This window comes from Mustela putorius, unplaced genomic scaffold (genome assembly GCF_011764305.1).
Source record: "Mustela putorius furo isolate JIRA1106 unplaced genomic scaffold, ASM1176430v1.1 tig00537227_pilon_pilon_pilon, whole genome shotgun sequence".
NCBI lineage: Eukaryota > Metazoa > Chordata > Mammalia > Carnivora > Mustelidae > Mustela > Mustela putorius.
In genome coordinates, this window is record NW_025422368.1 from 38,637,303 (window position 1) to 38,660,798 (window position 23,496).

At 36.9% G+C, this 23,496-nt stretch overlaps 2 protein-coding genes across 4 annotated transcripts in view; one reads left to right on the forward strand and one right to left on the reverse strand.

Moving 5' to 3' along the window:
• KLRG1 (killer cell lectin like receptor G1) overlaps positions 1 to 23,496 on the reverse strand; it is a 371,299-nt gene that overhangs the window by 223,138 nt on the left and 124,665 nt on the right. The gene's annotated exons all lie outside the window — the stretch shown is intronic.
• Positions 7,466 to 23,496, forward strand: part of LOC106003281 (alpha-2-macroglobulin) — a 41,437-nt gene continuing 25,406 nt past the window's right edge. Inside the window, exons 1-14 of the mRNA XM_045073424.1 lie at positions 7,466 to 7,649; positions 10,167 to 10,350; positions 11,190 to 11,349; positions 11,515 to 11,567; positions 13,943 to 13,963; positions 14,220 to 14,388; positions 14,992 to 15,076; positions 16,418 to 16,538; positions 17,282 to 17,396; positions 17,545 to 17,654; positions 19,608 to 19,769; positions 21,581 to 21,808; positions 22,059 to 22,122; positions 23,323 to 23,465. Coding sequence (XP_044929359.1) covers positions 7,564 to 7,649; positions 10,167 to 10,350; positions 11,190 to 11,349; positions 11,515 to 11,567; positions 13,943 to 13,963; positions 14,220 to 14,388; positions 14,992 to 15,076; positions 16,418 to 16,538; positions 17,282 to 17,396; positions 17,545 to 17,654; positions 19,608 to 19,769; positions 21,581 to 21,808; positions 22,059 to 22,122; positions 23,323 to 23,465 — 1,701 coding nt within the window. The 5' untranslated portion in view covers positions 7,466 to 7,563. The remainder of the gene's footprint in view (positions 7,650 to 10,166; positions 10,351 to 11,189; positions 11,350 to 11,514; positions 11,568 to 13,942; positions 13,964 to 14,219; positions 14,389 to 14,991; positions 15,077 to 16,417; positions 16,539 to 17,281; positions 17,397 to 17,544; positions 17,655 to 19,607; positions 19,770 to 21,580; positions 21,809 to 22,058; positions 22,123 to 23,322; positions 23,466 to 23,496) is intronic.

A 23,496-nucleotide genomic window follows, 5' to 3' on the forward strand; every position in this document is an offset into this window, starting at 1 on the left:
AACATTTAAAGCTCTTAGAGGGGTACCTGGATGGCTCAGTGGGTTAAGCCACTACCTTCGGCTCAGGTCATGATCCCAGGGTCTTGGGATCAAGCCCCACATTGGGCTTTCTGCTTCCCCCCTCTCTCTGTCTGCCTCTCTGCCTACTTGTGATCTGTCTGTCAAATAAATAAATAAAATCTCAAAAAAAATAAATAAATAAAGCTCTTAGAACATTATTCAGTGTATCCATATAATATGTAGTATATAATTACTAGCTATCATCTCTATTGTTGTTGTTAGTATTGTCTTTAACATCTGAGTAATTAAAGCTTGACATGTAATTTCAGCTTTTCCTATTGTTAAAATCTGACTCTATTGTTTTCTTCTAGACTAAGTGTAACTCTCTAAAATGAAGGTTCTGGGACGCCTGGGTGGCTCAGTTGTTAAGCATCCAGCTCTTGATTTCAGCTCAGGTGGGGATCTCAGGGTAGTGAGATCGAGCCCTGCATTGGGTTCCACTCTGGGCATGAAGCCTGCTTGAGATTCTCTCTCCCTCTGCCCCTAACCTGTATCACAAGGTAGAATCCCAGAAAATAGACTATTTTCGGATATCAGTATTCTTTAGAAATACAAAGAAGCAAATGGACTTTAACTTAAAAGATAAAACACTGAGGGGTGCCTGGAGGGTTCAGTTGCTTAAGTGTCTGCCTTCAGATCAGATCATGATCCCAAACATCTGGGATGGAGGACCATGTCAGGCTCCTTGCTCAGCAGGAAGTCTGTTTCTCCCTCTCCCTCTGCCTGCCGCTCCCCCTGTTTGTGCTTTCTGTCAAATAAACAAAACCTTTAAAAAAAAAAAAAAGATAAAACACTGAGCTTTTTTATCTTGAGAAACTATATTAAATGTATAGTCTGAGTAGAAACAATCTGAGGGTTTGTTATGCTTTTTATTTTTGTACATTCAAATATTTTTCCCACCAAAAGTTAAAGAAGCTTAATGAGATAGCACAAAATTGAAACACTGATCTTTGAGGTCATCTCTGGAGATAGAGTGTGGGAACTCCCAACTGTTCCTCAAGCTACTCACACCGAGACAAAGCAAATGTACACCCTGCTAGAGTGAATATAGTAGGCCATTCATTAAGCTTTCTGCCTTTGAAGGTGGTTAACATGTAATCAGCTGAAATGTCCTTGATTTCACTGTGAGAAGCTGCACTATCCTGAACAGTCTCTTCACCCACACAAAGTAAACCAAGTAACAGTTGTTACCACTAGATGAGCTATATTCAGTCCCTGGAAAGCACTATACCAATAAAATGGAAACGTGTTTTTCTATGCATTTCCGTTAAGACCCATATAGGCCCTAATCCTATTTTCTATCAATTCCAAAATAATCCTCTCTTGTTCTTAATGGCTTGAGTTTTCCTGCATTTTACTTCCTTGCTTTCTTTTCTAAGAACTGACTTTTTTCTTTCTCCTACTTTCCCTCCTATCTTATCCTTTTACCTCATTAAATACAGTAAGTATTTGCAAAATACTTCAAACTTGTGTAGAACCTGTTCTCTTTTCTGTCAAGAACTTGATACTCGGGTACCCTAACTTTCCTTATTTGGATGACATTCCAGACCAAAGCCCAGAGCCCTTCTTCAGTCATTAAGATTCAAAAGATAAATATTCATTTTCATGGGCTCACTAAGGTTAACAGTTTAAAAAAAAAAAAAACAAAAAAACAAAAAAAAACCACCTTCTTCTACATAACATCATGTATAAAACTATCCCAGGAAGCTGATAGTACAGACATCACCTACCCCCTATTTTTTGGTGAGGAAGTTGAAACTCAGGACAGTCAACTCAGTTATCTAAAACCTTATAGCTGGGTCAGAGCTAGGATTCAGTATCCTAACAACTGATCCAGGGACTTTTTCCTCTATACTCATTTTTCCTTTTCCCAAGAAGAGAAAGCTCCATTTTGGGTGAAGGGAGAGTTTTTGATAAAACTTACCTTCTATGATTATACTGAAGTGATGCCATTTCTCCTGAGGTAATCTCTCTGTCCACTCACTTAGCATCCTCCTGACACATCCTCAGCCTTCTCTTGGTATAATCACTTCTCACTGCACAATATTCAGCCTCTCCCTTTTCATTTGACTCTCCCACTCAGCATTTATAGAAGCAACATTTCATTTAAACTTGTTCAAGTTTCTTTACTCTTAAGGAAACTCCCTGTCACCCAACATGTCTCCAAGGACTACCTTATGATTCTCCTTCCCTTCAGATGAACTCAGCAAAATTGGCTCTGGTTCTCAGTTTTCTTCTCACTCCACAAGCGGCCACCAGGCTTCTGCCCAAAATAGACACCAAAAATGCTGGGTCCCAGTGTTCTCCTTGTGCCTAAAACTAGGGAGAAGAAAAAGAAAAAAAAAAGATCATTTAATCTATTACTTGATTTCACTGTGGCATTTGACATAGATAGCCAGGGATCTAACAATAACAATCTTTATAGATCATCTTCGTAATTTATAAAGCAACAAATTCATGCTTGTAATGTTATTGATCCCTTCTTTAAGGAATTAATCTGGCAAGTAAGTATTTCTTTATTTCTAGTTTCTTAAAAACAACTTAAGTTCTGTTGTATTTTGAATCAACACATTATAAAAATCATGTAAAATTTTTTCTAATTCTGTATGCCATTAATAGATGCCTTAGCATCAAGCCCTAATAACTCCAACTAAGAAAAATCTTCTCTTGACTCTTCCTTTCTTAAAAATGTCCTTTTGTCGGGGAGGGCTTAGAGATCCTACACACTCCTATGTTGCTCTCTCTCGACAACAGTGCCAAGACCACTCTTATTCCATTGGGGTGCCCTTGCCCATCACGTAGATGCTGGGGTTCCTTGGGGCTCTATCCTGGGCTCTTTTCTCTTTTCACCAACATATCCTGTCTGGGTTTTCTCATCCATTCCCATGGCATCAGCTTTCGCAACAAGCTGAGAAAACTCTAATCAGTATAAGTAGTCCAGGTCTCAGTAAACTGGCATTGTTCTAGTCATTTCAACTTTAATCTGCAATAACAAATTCCATACATCCTCATTGGACAGCTCACAAGGGAACACTATAATCACATCTTCACATGTATGAGTATACTCATAGTTAAGAATAGAGATTATGAGAGACAGAGAGAGCGATAAAGAAATGACTTAGTTAGAATATAAGCTTTGCTGCTCCAGTGAAGAGATCTCAAAATGCAATGACTTAAATAAGAGAAAGTATTTTTGAATTACATGAAAGTCTAGGCTACATCGGCCTTTGGATGACTCAGGAACACAGACTATTTCTTGCTTGTTGCTCTGCCTTCTTTAACACATGGCTTCCATCTTAAGGTCTACAACAGAAGCTATGAGAATAGTCATCATGCCCACATTCCAGCCAGTGGTGAGGAAGGAAGGGGAAGCACAAAACCCAACTCATCCTTTTGAAGTCATGAAAAGCTGCAACCATCACTTCCACTCATAGTCCAATCACCAGAACATAGTCATATGCCACACTCAGCTTCAAGGGAGAAGACTAGAAAATGAAAGTTTCCAGCTATGCAGCTTGTGTGCAGCTAAAACTCAGGAGTTCTGTCATTTTTTAAATACCTTTATTTATTTATTTGAGAGAGAGAGCATGAGCCATTGGGAGAGGCAAAGGGAGAGGGAAAAGCAGGCTCCCCCTGAGCAGGGAGCATGACCTGGGGTTCCACCCCAGGACCTTGGGATCATGACCTGAGCCAAAGTCTGAAGTTTAACCAACTGAGCCATGCAGGCGCCCCCTCAAGAGTTCTATTATTTAAGATTATAAAGATAGAATTGGAGAAGGGATCATAGGATACAACCAACAGTTTCTGCTGCATGGATGTGAAATGAATGTTTCTGAAATCAATATCTTTACTTATTCTGTTCATTACGATATTTTCTATTTTACTATACTCTAGCTCAGATTTTTTAAATCTTGGTCATAACTCACTGAATATATTATAGCTCATTGTAGATAATGACCCACAATTTGAAAATTATTGCTCTAAGCCTACTGTGTAACCAGTAGCCACATGGCCTATTGAACACGCAACATGTGGCCAGTCTAAATTGATATGTGTTGTAAGTATAGAATCCAACACCAGATTTCAAAGACTTAGTACAAAAAAAGAAATGAAGTATCTTAGCAATTTTTACATTGATTAAATGTTGAAATGATAATATTTTGGCTATATTAAGTAAAATAGATAATCAAAATTAGTTTGTCTTATATTTTTTTTAAGATTTCATTTATTCGTTTAACAGAGAGGGAGAGTACAAGCAGGGAGAGCAGCAGGCAGAGTGGGAGGGAGAAGCAGGCTCCCTGCTGAGACAGAAGCTGGATGTGAGACTTGATCCCAGGACCCTGGGATAATGACCTGAGCAGAAGGCAGCCGCTTAACGAACTGAGCCACCCAGGCGTCCCTTATCTTTGTTTTTTAATATGGCTACTAAAAAATATAAAATTACATAAGAAGTTCACATTATATTTCTATATTATATTTCTATATTTCTATTTCTATTTCTACTCTAAACTCTAGATGCAAATGTCAAAATCCGTTGAATATTAATACTTGAAGATTCCATGACACTTTCTTTTTTTTTTCTTTTTTCTTTTTTTTCTTTTTGGAGAGAGAGTGTGTGTGCACAGGCAGGGGGGAGGGACAGAGGAAGAGAGAGAATCCCAAGCAGACTCCATGTCCAGTGCAGAGTCCGACATGGGGATCTATCTCATGACCCTATGTTACTATGCAGGTGCCCCTACAAGCACTTTCTAAAACCAGACTCCTTACCTTCCCAGCCCTCAGCCCTTCTTCCATCCTTCGTTCCCACTCTGTATTCCCTCTGTTCCATCCAGTCAATTAAAGGCAACACAATTCACTCCATGACCAGCCAGGAAAATTGAAAGGCACATTTCATCACATACATATATTTGCTGTGTACTATATTTTACCTCTTAAATATGGTATAAATGTATCAATCTTTTTCCAGTGTGATTATGAATGCCCTAATTCAAAGATACCATCATCTCTCACTTATATAATTGTATCAATTCCCAAATTGGCCCCTCTGCCTCTTGGATTGTCTCCTTCCTGTCAGTCTTCCGAATTTCAGTAAAAGCCAGAGAAGTGACCACTGATCACTCCCCACATACCCTAATACTGCCAACAAGATCCTTTTTGATTTGAGGCTAGTTTGCTTCATCACTTTCCTGAACACATGGGCATTTTTTTCTATACCAAGTACTTTTTCATTTCACTAAATGTGTCTTGATTCTCAACTCCTGAGCCTTTGTATAAGTCATTGCTTATGTGCTTAGAATGTGTTTTTCATCTCCTTTCCTCTGGCTGAACACTACTCATACTTCAGAGCTTAATTAAAATTTTGCTTTGCCATAGATTTCCTTTCTAAAGCCCAAGAGTGGATTATGTGCCCCTCTTACATGCTCCCATAGCATCCTGGACTTCAATAATAATTTTTGACTACCGAAAGGATGAGATCATGCCAGTTGAGACAGCGTGAATGGAACTTGAGGGTATTCTGCTAAGTGAAATAAGTCAGACTGAGAAAGACAAATACCATATGATCTTACTTATAAGTGGAATCATTAAAAAAATGTATTAAAAAACAAAAGAATGGGAGCTATAAACTCAGAGAATAAACTGTATTCCCTACCTCCAGTGGGAGCTAGAGAAGGCGTGATAGGCAAAATGGGTGATGGGGAATGGGCGGTACAGACTTCCAGTTACAGAATGAGTAAATCACAGGAATAAAAGGCACAGCATAAGGAGTCAATGATACCATGTAGCAATGTATAGGGACAGCTGGAAACACTTGTAGTGGAATAGCATATTGTATAAGGTATAAATTTGTCACCATGTTGTACACCTGAAACCAATGTAACAGGGTGTGTCAACTATACTCAAAAAGTAAATAGATAAGTAACATTCCATAAAAGCCCATGTATAAAAGATATTTGTAGGAGTGCTAGATGCTTGAAAGAATCAGTAGAGTGTTATCTCAGTGGACACATTACTCAGCAGTAGGGGCAGCATGTGACACACTCCTTAAAGAAATATGCACAGCAATTGTTGGGAAAAGGATCTGAGTGAATTAAACCATACCATTGATTTAAGTAAAACGCCATATTTAGCGCTCTGTGCTGCATGTTATACACTCCATACAGGAACATGTCCAAAAGGTGATCCTGGCAACACTGGCTTCATGAATGATTCATTGCAGTGCTATTCCCAAATAAAAAGACACAAAATATAAACAGGAACCAATCACAGTTGAAGAAAATAATACCAATAAAACTACACTAGAGGAAATCAAGAGTAGATTAGGAGATGCAGAAAAATATATCAGAGATCTGGAAGACAAGGTAAAAATAGAAAGCACCCAAGCTGAAGAGCAAAAAAAGAAAAAAAAAATTTAAAAAGAGGGTAAGTTAAGGAATCTTTTGTACAGGATCAAGTGAAGAAACATTTGTATTTCAGGGGTCCAAATAAGTAATAATGCTTGCCTCCTGTATTTTTATTTCTTGCTTATTCGCCTGGTTTCATAACCATAGAACATAAGACCTTTCGGTGCATATCTGTTTCTACATATTAGACCACAACATCTCCATAATTTTGCATGATACTTAGCCCTACTGGGCTCAATAAATACTTACAAAATAACCAGAGGGATGGATGGATGGATGAAATAGTTTATTTGATTAGAGATTGTTAGGGAGTAGCATATTTAGAAGACCATAACAAAATTTGTTTGTATAGTAGATGATAAATTGGGTTCTTTGTTATAAACAGTAGGTCAAAGCTTTGCTTTTTTTTTTTTTTTTTTTGAGGTCCTGCTGCTTCTCTTTTCACTTTCTTAATACAGGAAAAATATTTCCTATTATCATTCTTCCAGGGTCTGGCTCATCTTCCACAATCAGGCACTATCCCTAAGGTCAAAAAATTATTGCTGTAATCCAATACCATTTCCATAGGGAATATTGAATCTGAAAGTGCTTCAGCATTGGAGTAGGCATATCTAATGGAGGACTCCCGGGCACTCTGACTTGAAGTGAAGTAGCTATTTTGAACCTGTCCAGTGTTGCTTAAATTGTAGCTTCCCTAGCAAACTATTTAGGCAAGAGAGGATGAGGAAAGCCTTAAAAGGAGCAGTGGGGAAGTGGACCTAGGGAGAAAAGAAAGAAGGGGTTGAAAAGCCGATTAGCTGCTTTACAATAAAACCCAGAGAAAGTGAGCACTTAACGGGAATGTGGATTTTCATCCCTACAGGAATTCTATTCACCCCACCCAGAAATAATCTTGACTGTAAGTGGGCCCTGAGAGCAATGACCCTTTCACAGAACGTTCAGAAACCTCTACTTTGTTTAGACACCATGTGTGGGTGGAACTTCCTGTTTGCACAGGAGCAGCATAAAACCTAGCTCCTCTAAGGAATGTTTGGGATGAGACGAGTTGCAGGGACCCGGGCACAATACAGTCTGGTCTCCTCAGGGCCCTTCTCCCTGCAGCATGGGGAAGGACACACACATTCATCCAAATCTTATTCTCCTCCTTCTGGTCTTCCTGCCTGTGGATGTCTCAGTCTCTGGAAAACCGTGAGTTTCGCAGAGGATGTGAAGAATCTTTTCCTTAGAAGAGAATTCTTTGATTCTCATTTAGACTGGTCATTTGTCTTTCCCACAAAACTGTCACCTTCTTATCTCTAAAGGCTCCTCCAATGATGAGATTTCATAAATCTAGTATATTCATTCTTTATTTACTCAATTCTTTTTCTCCAACTCTGAATCTCTGACTTTCTAAATTTTCTAAGGATATACAAAGATTTTCTGAGGGGCATTGGCAATGATACTTTTAAAGGAATCAATTTTCAGATCCTCACATTCAGATTGATTTGCTCGAGACCAGGCTATTTATCCTTCCTTATTTCTTTCTTAATTACAGATCTTCCACTTTATAAAAGAAAGACAAATCTTTCCCTCAATCAGATGTCACCATTTAGCATTGTCCTAGAGCATAGAAATCTGTACAGTGGAATAATTTGAAATACTGATAAAGGAATAATTTGAAATACTGATGCTGATGTTGAAAAAGCAAAGGATTCTAACAATGAGGAAGAAAGTTCTTTTGCAGATTATGTGGTGATGAATTCTTTATTTCAACAAAGTTGAAGGGAGATCTAAAGAAAACACGAGCTGATAGATGATTAGAAACAATTCTTGATAATAGGCACTGGGTGATTTTTGGTACCTAATGCAGAAGGAGTTCTAAGAACTGGAAACAGTGATACAGTTGTTTTTTCTGTATTTTATTTATTTTATGTAAACAATTTTTTGTGGCACTCATGTCCATACAAACTAAAAATAGCAACAGAATTAATGCTAAGCCTCCTTTAATTCTCACAATTAAGGCATATCCATCCATGGATACAGAAAAAAAGCTCATTGTTCTTATTAAAGATGTGTCTCAAAAATATTTTTATTTTATATCTAATATGTATGAATATTATAATACACTTATTTTGTTTTGATCAGTTATATACTAGTAAGACTTGAAAATAATTCAATCCAGAAGAAAATGTTTGTTTCATGATCACATAAAGAATTAAATTTAAATTAAGCATCCATAAATAACATTACATATATATGAGTATATGTGTGTATTTATACACATATATGTACATATACACACATATACATATGTATATGTACTCATATATATGTAATGTTATTTATGGATGTATAAATGTATAATGTTATTTATGGATGTGTATGTGTATACATACATATATACATGAGTATATATGTATATATACACACATATACTCATATATATGTAATGTTATTTATGGATGCCTAATTTAAATTTAATACTTTATGTGATCATGAAACAAACATTTTCTTCTGGATTGAATTATTTTCAAGTCTTATATATATGTATATATATACACAGGTATATATGTACACACATGTATATATACACACATATATAGTTAATAAAGAAACTAGTTAATAAAGAAGCAAGAGTTATCCATAAATATATTTTGAAGCATAAAAATCTTAGGTTAAACTTCTCTGTAGTAAGTGGCATGGTAATTCAAGTTTAAGGAGGGAAATAAAAGGAAAGATGTAAATTTCTGATCATTACAAAAAGAACCTTTTGGTGTACTTTTTAAGTAGGTCATACTGGGTATCTTATCACTGATATTTAAGAATCCATCGAAAACTTATAGAAGACTAAGTTTTAACTTAAAATTTCATTAAAAATAATATATTTTGTTATTATTTGTGTAAAAATGTACATGTTTGCTTGAAAATATGTAAGAAATGCATGGCATCTAAAAATTATTTTAGGAATCCTGTAAGCAAAAATGTTTGAAAACTACATAGTCAAAATGATATATGAGGGAATTGGCAAAGTTTCTGTTCTGCTCATGAGTTACCAAGACCCAAAATTCCATCACTAGAAGGCCGTTTTGGGGTGGAACCATTGTCTAGCCATGAGTTGAATGGCAAATATTTAAGATGCAAACAGCCAGGGTTAGGTAACATGAAGATTTCATTAGTTACTTACAACTGAGACTTTAAACTAGGTTTTTAGTTTGGGACTAAAAAACTAAGTTTTTTCTTTGGCACTCAGATTACATATCTGTAAAGTGGAAGCAAGTATTTGCATTATCATTTTCACAGGGTTTTGAATATATATACCCAATGAAAATAGTGTTTATTGATTGGTTTTTGTAGTGTCTCTCCTGAGACTTTGCTTACTTTTTTACAGCAATCCTCATGTAAAATAGATGTACAACATAATTAGCATATTTTTATTCGAATTCAGATGCTCTCATATTGTGTTCCTTAAAGTGAAGTATCCTAGCAAATTTTAATCTATTTAAAGCTCACTTCCAGCAAAATGTTCACTGCCATGGCACTGGTGATGGAATAGGGAATAATTCTCACGCATGCCATTCAACAGCAGAGACCAATGTCATGTTCATCAATATGTCCTCTCTTGGTATCAAACTAATGTTAGTAACAATCATTGTGATAGAAAATAGTGCTGGTCACAGCAATACCTGTCCTCCTGCACTTTCCGCTAACTGGACTCCCCCATTGCAGGCAGTACATGGTCCTGGTCCCCTCCCTGCTCCACTCTGAAACCCCTGAGAAGGGCTGCCTCCTTCTGAGCTACCTGAATGAGACAGTGACTGTGAGTGCTTCCTTGGAGTCTGTCAGGGAGAACAAGAGCCTCTTCACTGACCTGGTGGTAGAGAAGGACTTATTCCACTGTGTCTCCTTCACTGTGAGTACGCCTGTTTGACTTCATATACTTGATTCTACTGGTTAGGATAATAGGCATCAAAGATTTAGTCAAGATAAAGCTTGGAGAGCCTGGCAAAGACTTCAGAAAGAAATCTAAGTGGGGCAAAAAAATGTGTGTAGAAATTAAGAAACAATGCATGAATTTCCAATGGGAGACAAATACTTAGAAGCATATTAAAAATCAACTTAATGATCAAAGAAAATTTCTATTAGCCAGGAGGAAAAAGCAGTATATACTAGACAAAAGGAAAATGTGACTTCTTAACATTAAAATGGAAAAAATGGAAAAAATATTAATAAGGCAAGCCGGATTAATCCATGACATAAGCCTCCAGTGGTGGTCTGGCAAACACACATCAGCCCGTATTGAACACGGAAAACTGTAGAAATTACCATAAGCCAATATCCACTATCTCTTCAGAGTTGCCCATATGTAAAATGCTTACAGCCTATAGTCAATAAAATATGGTAATTTCATTTCCCATAGCCTTAAATATGCTCTGCCATGCCCTTTTAACACACAACATCAACTTGGTAAAGTTCATCATACAATTGAATCAAGATGTATTGGCTGATCTATAAGGAGACATAAGTCTCAATTATGACCTCTTTTTTCCTGTATTTTCTTCCATCTTCTGTTCTGTCTCCTCCCCATTGTAAAATAACAGAAGTAATTCCTGTCCATGCCAGCTTCCCCTGATGAAAATGAGGGGGTGCAGTGAAGTAAAGGGGCCAGATCTCCAGGGAGGAGAGGAACAAGGACTGGAGGAGGAAACTTGCAAGACTGAATGGGTTCTTATGGCCTGTCCTATATTTCAGGTCCCAAGATCTCTAACCAATGAAGAGGTCATGTTCCTCACTATCCAAGTGAAAGGACCAACCCAAGAATTCAAAAGGCGGACCACAGTGGTAGTTAAAAACCAAGACAGTCTGGTCTTTGTCCAGACAGACAAGCCCATCTACAAACCAGGGCAGACAGGTATGAAAAGGCCATATAGTCGGAACAACTCCCAAAAGGAAAGACATTCCTCCCCCACATCTTCCCCAGGGCTCTATAGCCCTGGTTCTTTAACAGTTTTTTTTTTTAATCAGCCGCTAAGCCTGATTTAAGGTTTCTGGGACTCATGGAAAATATTTGTTTCAGTGAAGTTTCGTGTTGTTGCGTTGGATGAAAATTTTCACCCCTTGAATGAGTTGGTGAGTCTCCAAATACCTATCATTATTATCTGCGTAAACAATCTGGATGCCTGTTTTTGGTGCTGGGGGCAGACAGGGAGAGAAAGAATCTGGTATCACTAGCATGATTTCTGGCATTACAATAGTGCATGATCCTTGTTTAAACCAGAATCTCAGGTCAAGGAAGTATCTAGTTCTTTCCAGCTTGGTACTGGTACTTAGTTGTCACACAATCAAACTTACTCTTTATAAATTTCTCCACTAGGCAAATTAGAAAGATATATTAAATAATAGACATGCCTACACCATGAAATAAGTTAAATTCAAATAACCTCTTAAAGATTTAAAATTTTTCTAAACATGCCTACCAGAACCTCTTCTGTCAAGGAAGAGTATAATCAGTGTTTGTTCTTTGAGACTAAACCTGATACTTATAAGAAACAACTGTTTCAATTTTAATGCAGACATCAAAGCAGAAAGTCTTAATTTTTTTCTCCCAAATGTACTGCTTCACTACATCTTCTTATCTCAGAGGCAATTCTTTTTTTCTAACTCCTAAAACAAAAGTTTATCTTGGGGCACCTGGATGGCTCAGTTGGTTAAGCAACCCAGTCTTGATTTTGGCTCAGGTCACCATCTCAGGGTCCTGGGATCAAGCCCAGTGTCGGGCTCTGTGTTCGGTGAGGAGGTAGGTTGAGGATTCTCTCTCTCTCTCTCCCTCTGCCCCTCCTCCCACTCCCACTCTTGCTCCCTCTAAAATAAATAAATAAATCTTTAAAAAATTATTGCATAATCCCTATTTCCCCTCTTTCTTTCATACCTACATCCACTTTATCAGAAAATCATGCTAGCTTGAAATATATCCAGACTATTTCTATTTCTAACAACCTGAATTGCCACAATCTCATCCTGGCCAATATCACCTCTAAACAAGGCTGTTGCAGTAACTTAAAGCTGATTTTCTAGTTTCTACTTCCATTCCGCTATCTAAAATAAGCACCTCGGGGTGCCTGGGTGGCTCAGTGGGTTAAAGCCTCTGCCTTCAGCTCAGGTCATGATCCCAGGGTCCTGGGATCAAGCCCCTCATCAGGCTCTCAGCTCCGCGGGGAGCCTGCTTCCTCCTCTCTCTCTGCCTTGCCTCTCTGCCTACTTGTGATCTCTGTCTGTCAAATAAATAAATAAAATCTTAAAAAAAAAAAAGAACAGCTTTAAAAAAAATTTTTTTAATAAATAAATAAATAATATAATAAAATAAGCACCTCATCCATCACTCTGGCAGCCTTACCCTGCTCCATTTTGCTTCTCAACATTTCACTACCTAATATAAATCAGGTGTGTCCATATGTGTGTCTATGTGTGTGTGTGTATGTATATACACACATATATATGTTTATCATACATTTTTTATCTTTGAGATATAGGCTCCCTATCGCTCATTGATACATATGTCAAATAAATACTGAATATCAAATAAATACCAATATGAAATTAGATGATATAGTAATTTATAAATATATAATATTTTATATGTACTTAATATACTATATACTATATATAGTATATACTATATACTATATATTAAGTACATATAAAATATATATCTCTCAGATATATGTATCTGTGTGTATATCTCTCAGATATATGTATCTGTGTGTATATATATTTGTGTGTATGTGTGTGTTTCTTATATATCCATCCTTCTTAGAATATAAGCTCTTTTGTGCATTGCATACAATGCACATGGTAAGCACTTAATAAATATTAATTTTTTTAAAATGACTAACTACTGATAGTAAAGGAGCTATTTTCCCTCTTTATTCTTAGAACTAAGAATTCCATGACCATCTCAATATTTGGGACTGAGTACAGTTCTCATAGTTCCATTAGTTTATTTCTTAATCCATAAAGTTTCATAACAAAGGAGTGTTCCTCACTAGGATCCTATAAGTATTCAAGTAATGTTAGTAAATCCCATTCTAAATGAGTGGCTATGTACATGGATATTTGTTGCCCATAGGTCTAATAAGTTCTTAACATTATTTATTAATTGCTTAAAGTAGATTAATTAAATGTTTTATAAATTTTAATTTAATGTTATTTTTTCAGTGTTCCAAGATTCATTGTTTATGCACCACACCCAGTGCTCCATGCAATACGTGCCCTCCTTAATACCCACCACCAGGCTTACCCAACCCCCCAAAGCCCTCAGTTTACTTCTCAGAGTCCACAGTCTCTCATGGTTCATCTCCCCCTAAGTTTTGTAAAATTTAACTCAGATTTTTTTTTCTGTTTTACCACAGATAGAGTTATTCTACATAAAACTGTCTTGTTTATAAATCAGAATTTGAGAATATTTGAGAATAATTCTGCATTCCTTTATTTCTCTTGTCTTTCAGATTTCACAAGTATACATTCAGGTAAGCAAATAAACAGAATTAAATAAATTTAGAGAAAATGTTTATATTTGAGAGGTTCTGACAATGTACCAGAAACTTGTCATTAAGGGAGAAACCTTTGAGCTCACACAGCGCTAGATGGTTCTAACATCTATCCTCCCCACCCCTCACCACCACCCCATTGGTTCTCTTTGTGGATAACTTAGGAGTTTCCATAGATTGTTTTTATTGTGTCTAATGCTCTAAGCTTTGTAAATTACAATTACTGTATCCATAGGACCCGAAAGGAAATCGCATCGCACGATGGCAGAAACTCCTATTAGAGAATGGTCTCAAGCAATTGAGCTTTCCCCTCTCGTCAGAGCCCTTTCAGGGCTCCTATAAGGTGGTGGTACAGAAGGAATCAGGTGGAGTGACAACACACGCCTTCACTGTGGAGGAATTTGGTATGGACTATGAAAAGTCGTGGAGCATTTTCTTCATACCTAAACTTCTAGGACCTAGAATTGGCATTTTAATTTAGAGTCCTTCTCTTTTCTATGTAGTGAGGTTAAGCTTTGAGTAGAATCAGTTATATCTAACTCCAATGAGACGATCAGTGATCTGTGCATAGAACTTCATATAGCTTGGTTATTTTTTGTAATAACTTTTAATCTCAAAAAATATGTAAAACATCCTTGTTTTAGACAAGTCTTCCATAATTCATTAAGGTTACAGTCCTTCAATCAGAATATCCATTTTAGGGGCACCTGGGTGGCTCAGTCAGTTAAGCACCTGCCTTGGGCTCAGGTCATGATCCCAGGGATCCCTGCCCAGCTGGGTGTCTGCTTATCCCTCTCCCTCTGCCCCTACCCCTGCTTGTGCTCTCTCTCTTTCAAATAATTAAATAAAATCTTTAAAAAATATATCCATTGATAGTAAGGTAGTCGTATTGGAGAGTATAGCTACCTTTTCAGAAACCTAAAATGTTATTAGAGAATTTTACTGAAAATACTAAGTCCCCAAAAGATGAAAAACAATCACTAACTTCCTTTATCTCCAATAAACAGTGCTTCCCAAGTTTGAAGTGCAAATAACAATGCCAAGGATAATCACTATCTTGGAAGAAGACGTGAATGTGTCAGTGTGTGGCCTGTGAGTTTATATATTTTTTAATCTTTTGAGAGAATTATATAAAGGAGACTCACCATTTGGGATATTTCGACTCATTTTTTTAGGAGCAGTGAGAGTACAAATACTTTTAGTGCATGCGATCATCCCATCTCTGGAATGTTCCTCACCTGTTGTTGTTTTTTTTCCTTCTTTTTTCTTTCATGGCCTTAGTAGTATTATTGTAACTATCATGGGGCAAACAACTGTTCTAAGAGAAGCTATCTACAGTAGTTGATTCTGAAAGTGACAAAGCTACACACACACACATATACACACACAAATGGGATAGTGTTGAAGGGTATAGTGGCTTTCCCTTCCTTAGGCTGTAGAGGAAATTCTATCATCAACAGATCATTTACCTGACCTTGCATGCATAGTGGAAAAACAGCTTAGATTCAGAATTTGCAGAGATAGGCATATTACCAAAATCTCAGCTGAGTCACTGGTCTACTGAAGGCATATCACCTACCTCTCAGCACTGCCACTTTTACAGATGAGACTGGACATGATCTCTTAGCTTGGTCCTTTCCAACCTTGCAAATTCATGTTTCTAAAATCTCGTGCCCATCTCTAGTAGTCCAGGGGTAGCACTAGCAGAAAACACTAGCAGAAAGCAGCACTAGCACTGAAGAAACCAGCTCTGCCTAAAGACCACACATGTAATGCACCCACGGTTCAGCTGGGTCCCTGCACCACCTCAGAGTAATTGCCACCAAGTTCCTGATCCGATATAACAGGTGAGCCAATACTCTTGCAAATAAAGATATATAGGGAAGGAAACAAATACCCTTGAAAACACATCAACCATCAATGACATACATGTATATATGCCACAACCCCATTTTTATAAAAAGTAGAGAAGTTAAACTCCATATATAGAGAGAGAGCTACACATTGGACGAAGATAATGGAAGGAAACACCATCATATTCACAGTTTGTATTCCTAGGTAGAATTGAGGTCCTCTTCTCTCTCTCATTTTCATTTTGTTGATACTGTTTTTTTTTTCTTTTAAGAACAGGTGTAGCTTTGGTAATAAATAAATAAATATATATATATATATTTTTTTTAAGATGAAATTTAAAAAAATTAAGGGAAAAAAGACATGATCAAAAACTGTAGTCAATTTCAGCATTGGCACTGGAGATTTTTTTTAAAAGAGTCATAACTTAGTACTTGCTCTCAACACTGTGAGAGCCCTGCAAAGATTAGAGAGAAGTACAGAGGGTAAAAACATACTATTGCTAAGAGGAGAATGGAAGTAAGTAGAAAATGGAGATGTTCAATGTCTGATTTGATTCATTTGGCAATGTTCTTATGACAGATACACATATGGGAAGCCTGTCCCGGGACATATGACTATGAGAGTATGCAGAAAGTATAGTAACCCTTCTTACTGCTATAGTGGAGAGTCACAGGCTGTCTGTGAGAAATTCAGTCACCAGGTAGGTGAAAAACTGTTCTTTCCAGGGACTAACAATGGAGACATTGTTAAATAGCAATGAATTACAACATGGTACTAACTCAGGAAGAGAGAAATCTGTAAGGAATTCTATGTTAGGTACAATGATTTTTAAGTATCAGTGATTTAGCACAATAGGAATTATTTATTTCTTGTAATTTTCCACTGTGGGTGTTCCTGGCTCACCAAGCTCCCAGAATAATGAAAGTTGAGCAATCTCCAATACTTGGCATCCAGAGCTGCCTTGGGCATCTACTTGCATGAAGGAAGAAGAAAAAGCATTACACCTGTTAATCACTTTGGCTGGAAAGGGTATATGTTTTTCCTTCTTTCCATGAGCAAGAACTTGTCACCTGGTCCCTCCTAGGGATCAGGGAGACAGGAAACATAGTCTCCAGATGCACAGCCCCTTTCCAGCAACAGTTGCATACTATGGAAGGGGAGCTAGACTTGTGAAAACTTAGTTCCCTGCTACAGTTGGATTACCCACAAATTTTTAAGACATTTTCTATTGCATTAACTCTAGGGACTATCAGATACTAAGAAATATATCCATTATAAACCAGATACTATTATGAAATGCAATCATAATTAATCTCTAGAGGATATGTGTTGTGTTCTTGTCATAAAAAATCCCTAGGTTATATTGTCCCCCCAAAAGTCCCACCAGATTAATCAACATCTGATCTGTCCAGTGTTATGTTTTTGTATTTTATCCCCACCTAGCTAAACAGCCAGGGTTGCGTCTCTCAGCAAGTAAAAACCAGGATCTTCCAGATGAAGAGACAAGGGTATGAAATGAAACTTGAAGCGGAGGCCAAGATCCAAGAAGAAGGAACAGGTTTGCATACCACATGGTTATGGGAGAAAAAAAATGGACATGGATTTATTTCCTTTGCTGAACTATGAACTGCAATGAAAGTAATGTAAGAAGTTCAGAGAGATCATCCTTCCAGGAAAACTTATTTTTTTCTTTTTCTTTTTTCCAGAGGTAGAATTAACTGGAAAAGGATCCACTGAAATAACAAGAACCATGTCCAAACTCTCATTTACAAAAGTGGACCCATACTTTAGACAAGGGATCCCCTTCTTTGGGCAGGTGAAGTATTTTCTAAGTCACAAATCAAATTTTGTACTATCACTTAATAAGCATATTATGTTCTGCTAAAACCAGACCTGGTTTATTATCTATTGATTAACCTAACCAAAAGTGTAAAACCACATAAAAATAAATCTGTTCCTCTGTAAATTAGTGTATGAAATCTACAAAATTATTCTAAAGCATCATCAAAATTTTTTTCACCTTTAGAACAGCATTGTGTGATATCACTCAGTCTTTCCTTGGTTTACCAGTAGTCTCAGATTTTTATATTTTCTCACAAGAATCTCAGAAGTTATGGTGGCCTTTTAAATTATCGTGCTATCACTAACTTTGTATGGGAAATGAGTGGGTAGGTGGCTTTTTCATTTTGAAGTATAAAAGATTCTACTTTACCTGGTGTTTCTTTCATGAGTATTATATTTACATTATTTTCCCTATAATGTAGGAATATATTTTAAAAAACAGTGCACAAAGGGGTAAAATATTTCTATTTAAGGCTTCCAGACTTGAAAAATATAAATTTTCTCATTATGTACATAATATCTTGTATTGTTATTTTTTGTATTATAAGCAAATTTGCAGATGGATCTTTCTGACTCCAGAAGTCTGAGATGGCAGCTGTATGTCCATCAATGTGTAATTATTGTGTGTCATATTCTTAATGGAAATGTTATGAGGTTGTAGTGTGGAGACCAAAGCAGAGAGGGACAAAACCCCACTAAAAAGGGGTGGAGTACGTTTTATAATGTTTTGATTATGTTATGACAGCAAAATATTTGAGAAACTTTAGTCACTTCCTAAAATAAACAGTCCATTTATTTTTAATTTCTGAGAGGTATAGTGTACTTTTTTGATACTTCATTCCTGCTAAATAATTACCCCATTAGTCATAAGACTCTTTCATCAAAAGAGAATCAGAATTTTGTACCTGTCCTTGAATTTGTACGTGCAGCCGATATTTCACTGGCAAACTGAGAGTTTATTAATCAATTACAAATATGGATCCAAGTCTCCCAATTGTGCTTCCTTCTACCAAAAGTAGCTTCTACTGAAAAAGAATCATCATCTTTGCAATCTGAATCAAATTATTCATCTACTGAGTTCAATATTAGCAATAATTTGACTTTAGGCCCTTATGTAATACTGTATGATTCTATTCAACTTTGCATTTTTCACATGGAAAGTCCCTCATAATACCTGCCTACCTTACAAAAGTTTGAAAGTCTAGATTGAGAAGCAGATGTATAAAAAAAAAAAATAGAAAAGTATACAAGGTAATGTATTAATAATTGCTATCTTGGGCACTTATATTTTAGAACACTAATCCATAGAAAGTTAACAGTTGATCATAAAATAAGTATATGGAGCTCAATTAAATTTGGCTAAGGAGTTAAAATTTTCAATACTATCTGACACTTGTGCGCTGTAACTCTCCAAGAGTTCTATATAATACATGGCATTTCCAAAATATCCACAGAATCCTTTTTTCAGGTCACCCCTATCATCATCTCCATGATTCTCAGTCTTTTCACACTGCTTTATTTTGTTTTATTTGGGGAAGAGTGGGGCAGGGGAGAGGAAGAATGAGAATCATAAGCAGGCTCCGCACCCAGTACAGAATCCAACGTGGAGCTCAATCCCATAACCCTGAGATCAACCTGAACTGAAATCAAGAAGCAGATGCTTAACTGACTGAGCCACCCCGGCAACCCCACAATGCTTTACTTTTTGTCTTCAGGCTGATTACTACTAAATAAATATATATCATCTATGCATTTATTTAAAATAATCTCTTTTCTATGATGGCAGGAACTTTGCTTTGTTCACCACTGTAGCCTCAATGCCTGGAACCATGTCCAATATATAGGACATAATAAATATTTGTAATAAAATGAATGTTTGGTTACTGGGTATTAACCATATAACTGATCCACAAATTTTAATCTTCAGGTGCAACTAGTGAATGGGAAAGGTGTCCCCATGCCAAACGAACTTGTCTTCATCATATCAAATGAAGCTAACTATAACTCCAATGCCACCACTGATGAGCATGGCCTCGTTCAGTTCTCTATCAACACCACCAACATTAAGGGTACCTCTCTCACTGTCAGGGTAAGTTTGAGAAGTTACCAATGGCATGAAGTAGCCTAAAGGTAATGATACTTCCAAGTTGCATTTAGTCCTATGAAAACAGAAAAATAAATTAATAAATAAACAAACAAACAAACACCCTTCAGTTTTCAGGGTGCTAGGATTAAATGTGATGTTTAATTTCTTTTTTAACAGTTGATGTGTTATTTTGAAATAACAATAAATAAAAATTTACATATAAGAAATGATAATGCAAGCTCCCTTTACCTTGGCTATCATTGTAAAGTCCAGTTTAACATCACTAGCATGTGCTTTCAAGTATATATACTCTCAACTGTTGTTCCTACTTTATTTTTGTCCTGCTATTCTAGTTTTCTCCAGGTTTTTGTTATACCCTTATAACTTACTTTGTATAGCATAGAGTTCTCTATTCGTCAATAGAAATGTAGATATATAGTAACAGATATATTGATACACAATAGATATTACATAGCAATGATAAACAGAATAAATAATATATTTTATTGACTGCACTTTAAATAGATGGCATGAAAGCCCATACTTTCTAATAATTAAAAACTGAGCTTTCATTCATTTATTCAATCAAGAAGTCTCTTATAGGGGCACCTGGGTGGCTCAGTGGTTTAAAGCCTCTGCCTTCAGCTCGGGTCATAATCCCAGGGTCCTGGGATCGAGTCCCACATCCAGCTCTCGGCTCAGCGTGGAACCTGCTTCCTCCTCTCTCTCTGCCAGCTTCTCTGCCTACTTGTGATCTCTGTCTGTCAAATAAATAAATAAAATCTTTAAAAAAAAAAAAAAAGATGAAGTCTCTTAGATGTTTTCTAAGTGCTAGGCAATGTTCTCATCCTGAAAATAAAAATATTATTTTTAGGGGCACCTGGGTGGCTCAGTGGGTTAGCCTCTGCCTTTGGCTCAGGTCATGATCTCGGGGTTCTGGGATCGAGCCCCACATCCAGCTCTCTGCTTAGGAGGGAGCCTGCTTCCTCTTCCCCCTCTGCTTGCCTCTCTGCCTATTTGTGATCTCTTTCTCTCTCTCTGTCAAATAAATAAATTCAATCTTTTTTAAAAAATTATTTTTAAACACTCCCTCTTTTTGATAATCATTTACCTGTTGTCACTAGAATATATATTAAAATAGAAATAAAATGTTTTGCTGACACAAGGATTCACTCACACCACTTGGGAGGTGAGGATGAGAATAAGGAATAAGGAGTAGCTTCTACATGGAGAAAAGTTAAACTACAACTCAAATAGGGCCTATAAACCTTGAGAGTCCAGAGCCACAGAAATCTTTAAAAATAACCAGCCTAGGACAGCCCAGGAGAGAGTGACTTCAGCTAATTCACCAACTCAACTCATGAACCAAAGCCATTGACAGAAAGTGTTCTCAGACCCCTATGGCTGCAGTATCACATTTATTCATAGTACCTTTTTGAAACCCATCATAAATAGGTTTCTGGAATGTAGTTCTTCAGTTTCTGGAGAGTATTTAATCTCTTCAGTGCAGTTTTATAGTTCCAGCCTCTCTGTCTGCATAGGTAAAGTGGCCCCAAAAACGTCGAGCAAATTAAGCAGAGCAAAGATGCCTCCATGTATGCGCTTCAGAAATTTAAACACCAACCCAAGGAGCCTCTGCAGGGTTTATCTGCAATACAGATACACATCATTCACTTTTTACTGTGGAGCCAAGTCTTTCAAAGTCTTTCTAAGTACTAGTTAAGGGAGAACAGTGAACTAATGCAGTTTTGTGAGAACACTGATTCTCTATGACATACGATCTGGAAAATAATATCATTTTTTAAATTCTTTAGGTCAGACACAAGATTCCTAGTCCCTGTTACGCCTACCAGTGGCTGTTGGCAGAGTACAAAGAAGCTCATCACACTGCTAATCTTGTATTCTCCCCAAGCAAGAGTTTTGTTCGCTTAGAGCCCCTGCCTGGTGAACTGCCCTGCGGCCAAACTCAGACAGTTCGAGCACATTATATTCTGAATGGACAGGTCCTGCGGGAGCTGAAGGAACTCGTGTTCTATTATCTGGTAAGAAGGAAGCCACTTCATTGACTCACCCATAGGCAAAAACCCTCTGTGAGGCAAGGAATTACGAAATTCTTTAAGCCATCACTATTTTGACTTAATATCCAAGTTCCTATTGGAAGTTCGACTTCTCTTAGGGCTAATTATTGCCAGCTGGAGCTCAATACAGCAAACATAATGCATGAAGGGCAGGATGTGGGGTACAAGATTTCTGTCAGGCAAATAAAATTTCTTTTCCTTTCCTTTTTTGCAGATCATGGCAAAGGGAGGCATTGTCCGAATTGGGATGCATGTGCTGCCTGTGGAACAGGGAGATAGTGAGTATTTCCGCAGTTGTACATTTTTGTCCCACTTCAACATAGTTGGCCTTAAGTTGCAGAAATACCAGAAAAAGTTTCAAATAAACAGTGGTGATTTCCATCAAACTCTAATAAATGAGAAGCTGAGAGGAGAAAGAAAGAAAGAATGGGTGTTTGTTTGTTCGTCCATTTTGCCCCTTATGAAATATTTCTTTTCTTTTCCTTCAGCTTCTTCTGTTCGGATTACTTAAAATGATGAGGTTGTTTTTTTAGAATCTATGCTTATTCCAGATTTTAAAACCGTAAATATTCATGGAGCTTCTTCTCAAAATGGTATTTTAGAACTGTTTCAGGAAACAGAGAGAAGGCAAAATCTTGGAATACTTCCTATACACTAGGAGGTCTTTTGCTGAGTCATTTATATCTTTGTATCATATTTCCTTTTTGAAGATAGTTCTGATTTATGGAAAGTTGAATTGGATACTTCCACTATTGAATTGGACTCTTGCCATGAACAAATATGGAACAATATAAACCTCTGAAGTTTTCTGCTCTTCTAAGGAAGTTTGAAAGACCTCTTATAAGAAAACTATCAGTGAGCTACTTTCTTAACTATCAGTGAGCTACTCTTTTGATGCATCTTCATAGCAACAGAAAAGCACCATTGTAGACTTATTTATAGAACCTTAATAAGACTACGTAGGCATCGAAAAACAACTATCAAAGGAGCACAGTATTCCCTGTAAGAAAAAAAAATTAGAATATTTTGTTCATAGAAAGTTAAAGAAGATATAAGGATAAATACAATGTGCTAAACCCTTGGCGATTACATCACACAACTTCAGGTTCTATTCCCCTCCTCTAGTGTGAAGTCTTGATCAAATAGTAGCCAAGTGGATGTCTCCATATCCTCAGATAGCATCAGAAATTTAGAGATGGGCTAATGCTGAAAATTGGTGTGAAATCATTATATGATTTATAAGAGAGCACTTAAATAAAGTTTTTTCTAAAGCTAGAGTTCTTAGTGGTAGAGAATTCTTAGACATAGACATTTATTTATTACATCTACTTTTTCTTTTATCTGTTACACCAACTAATAGAAACGGTCACTCACCAGCCCAGACTCCTAAAAATAGTTTTGTGCAACAGAAAAATTTCATTTCAGCCCCGGGGAGTTGTCTAAGCCATAATCACCTCCTCATTTTCTCTGTGCTCCAGTGAATGGCCATTTTTCCGTGTCAGTCCCCGTGGAGATAGACATTGCTCCCATCGCTCGATTGCTCCTCTTCACCATTTTACCTGATGGGGAAGTGGTCGGGGATTCTGCAAAATACAAGGTTGAAAAATGTCTAGCCAACAAGGTGGGTTTCTTTATCATGAAATTTTCAACAT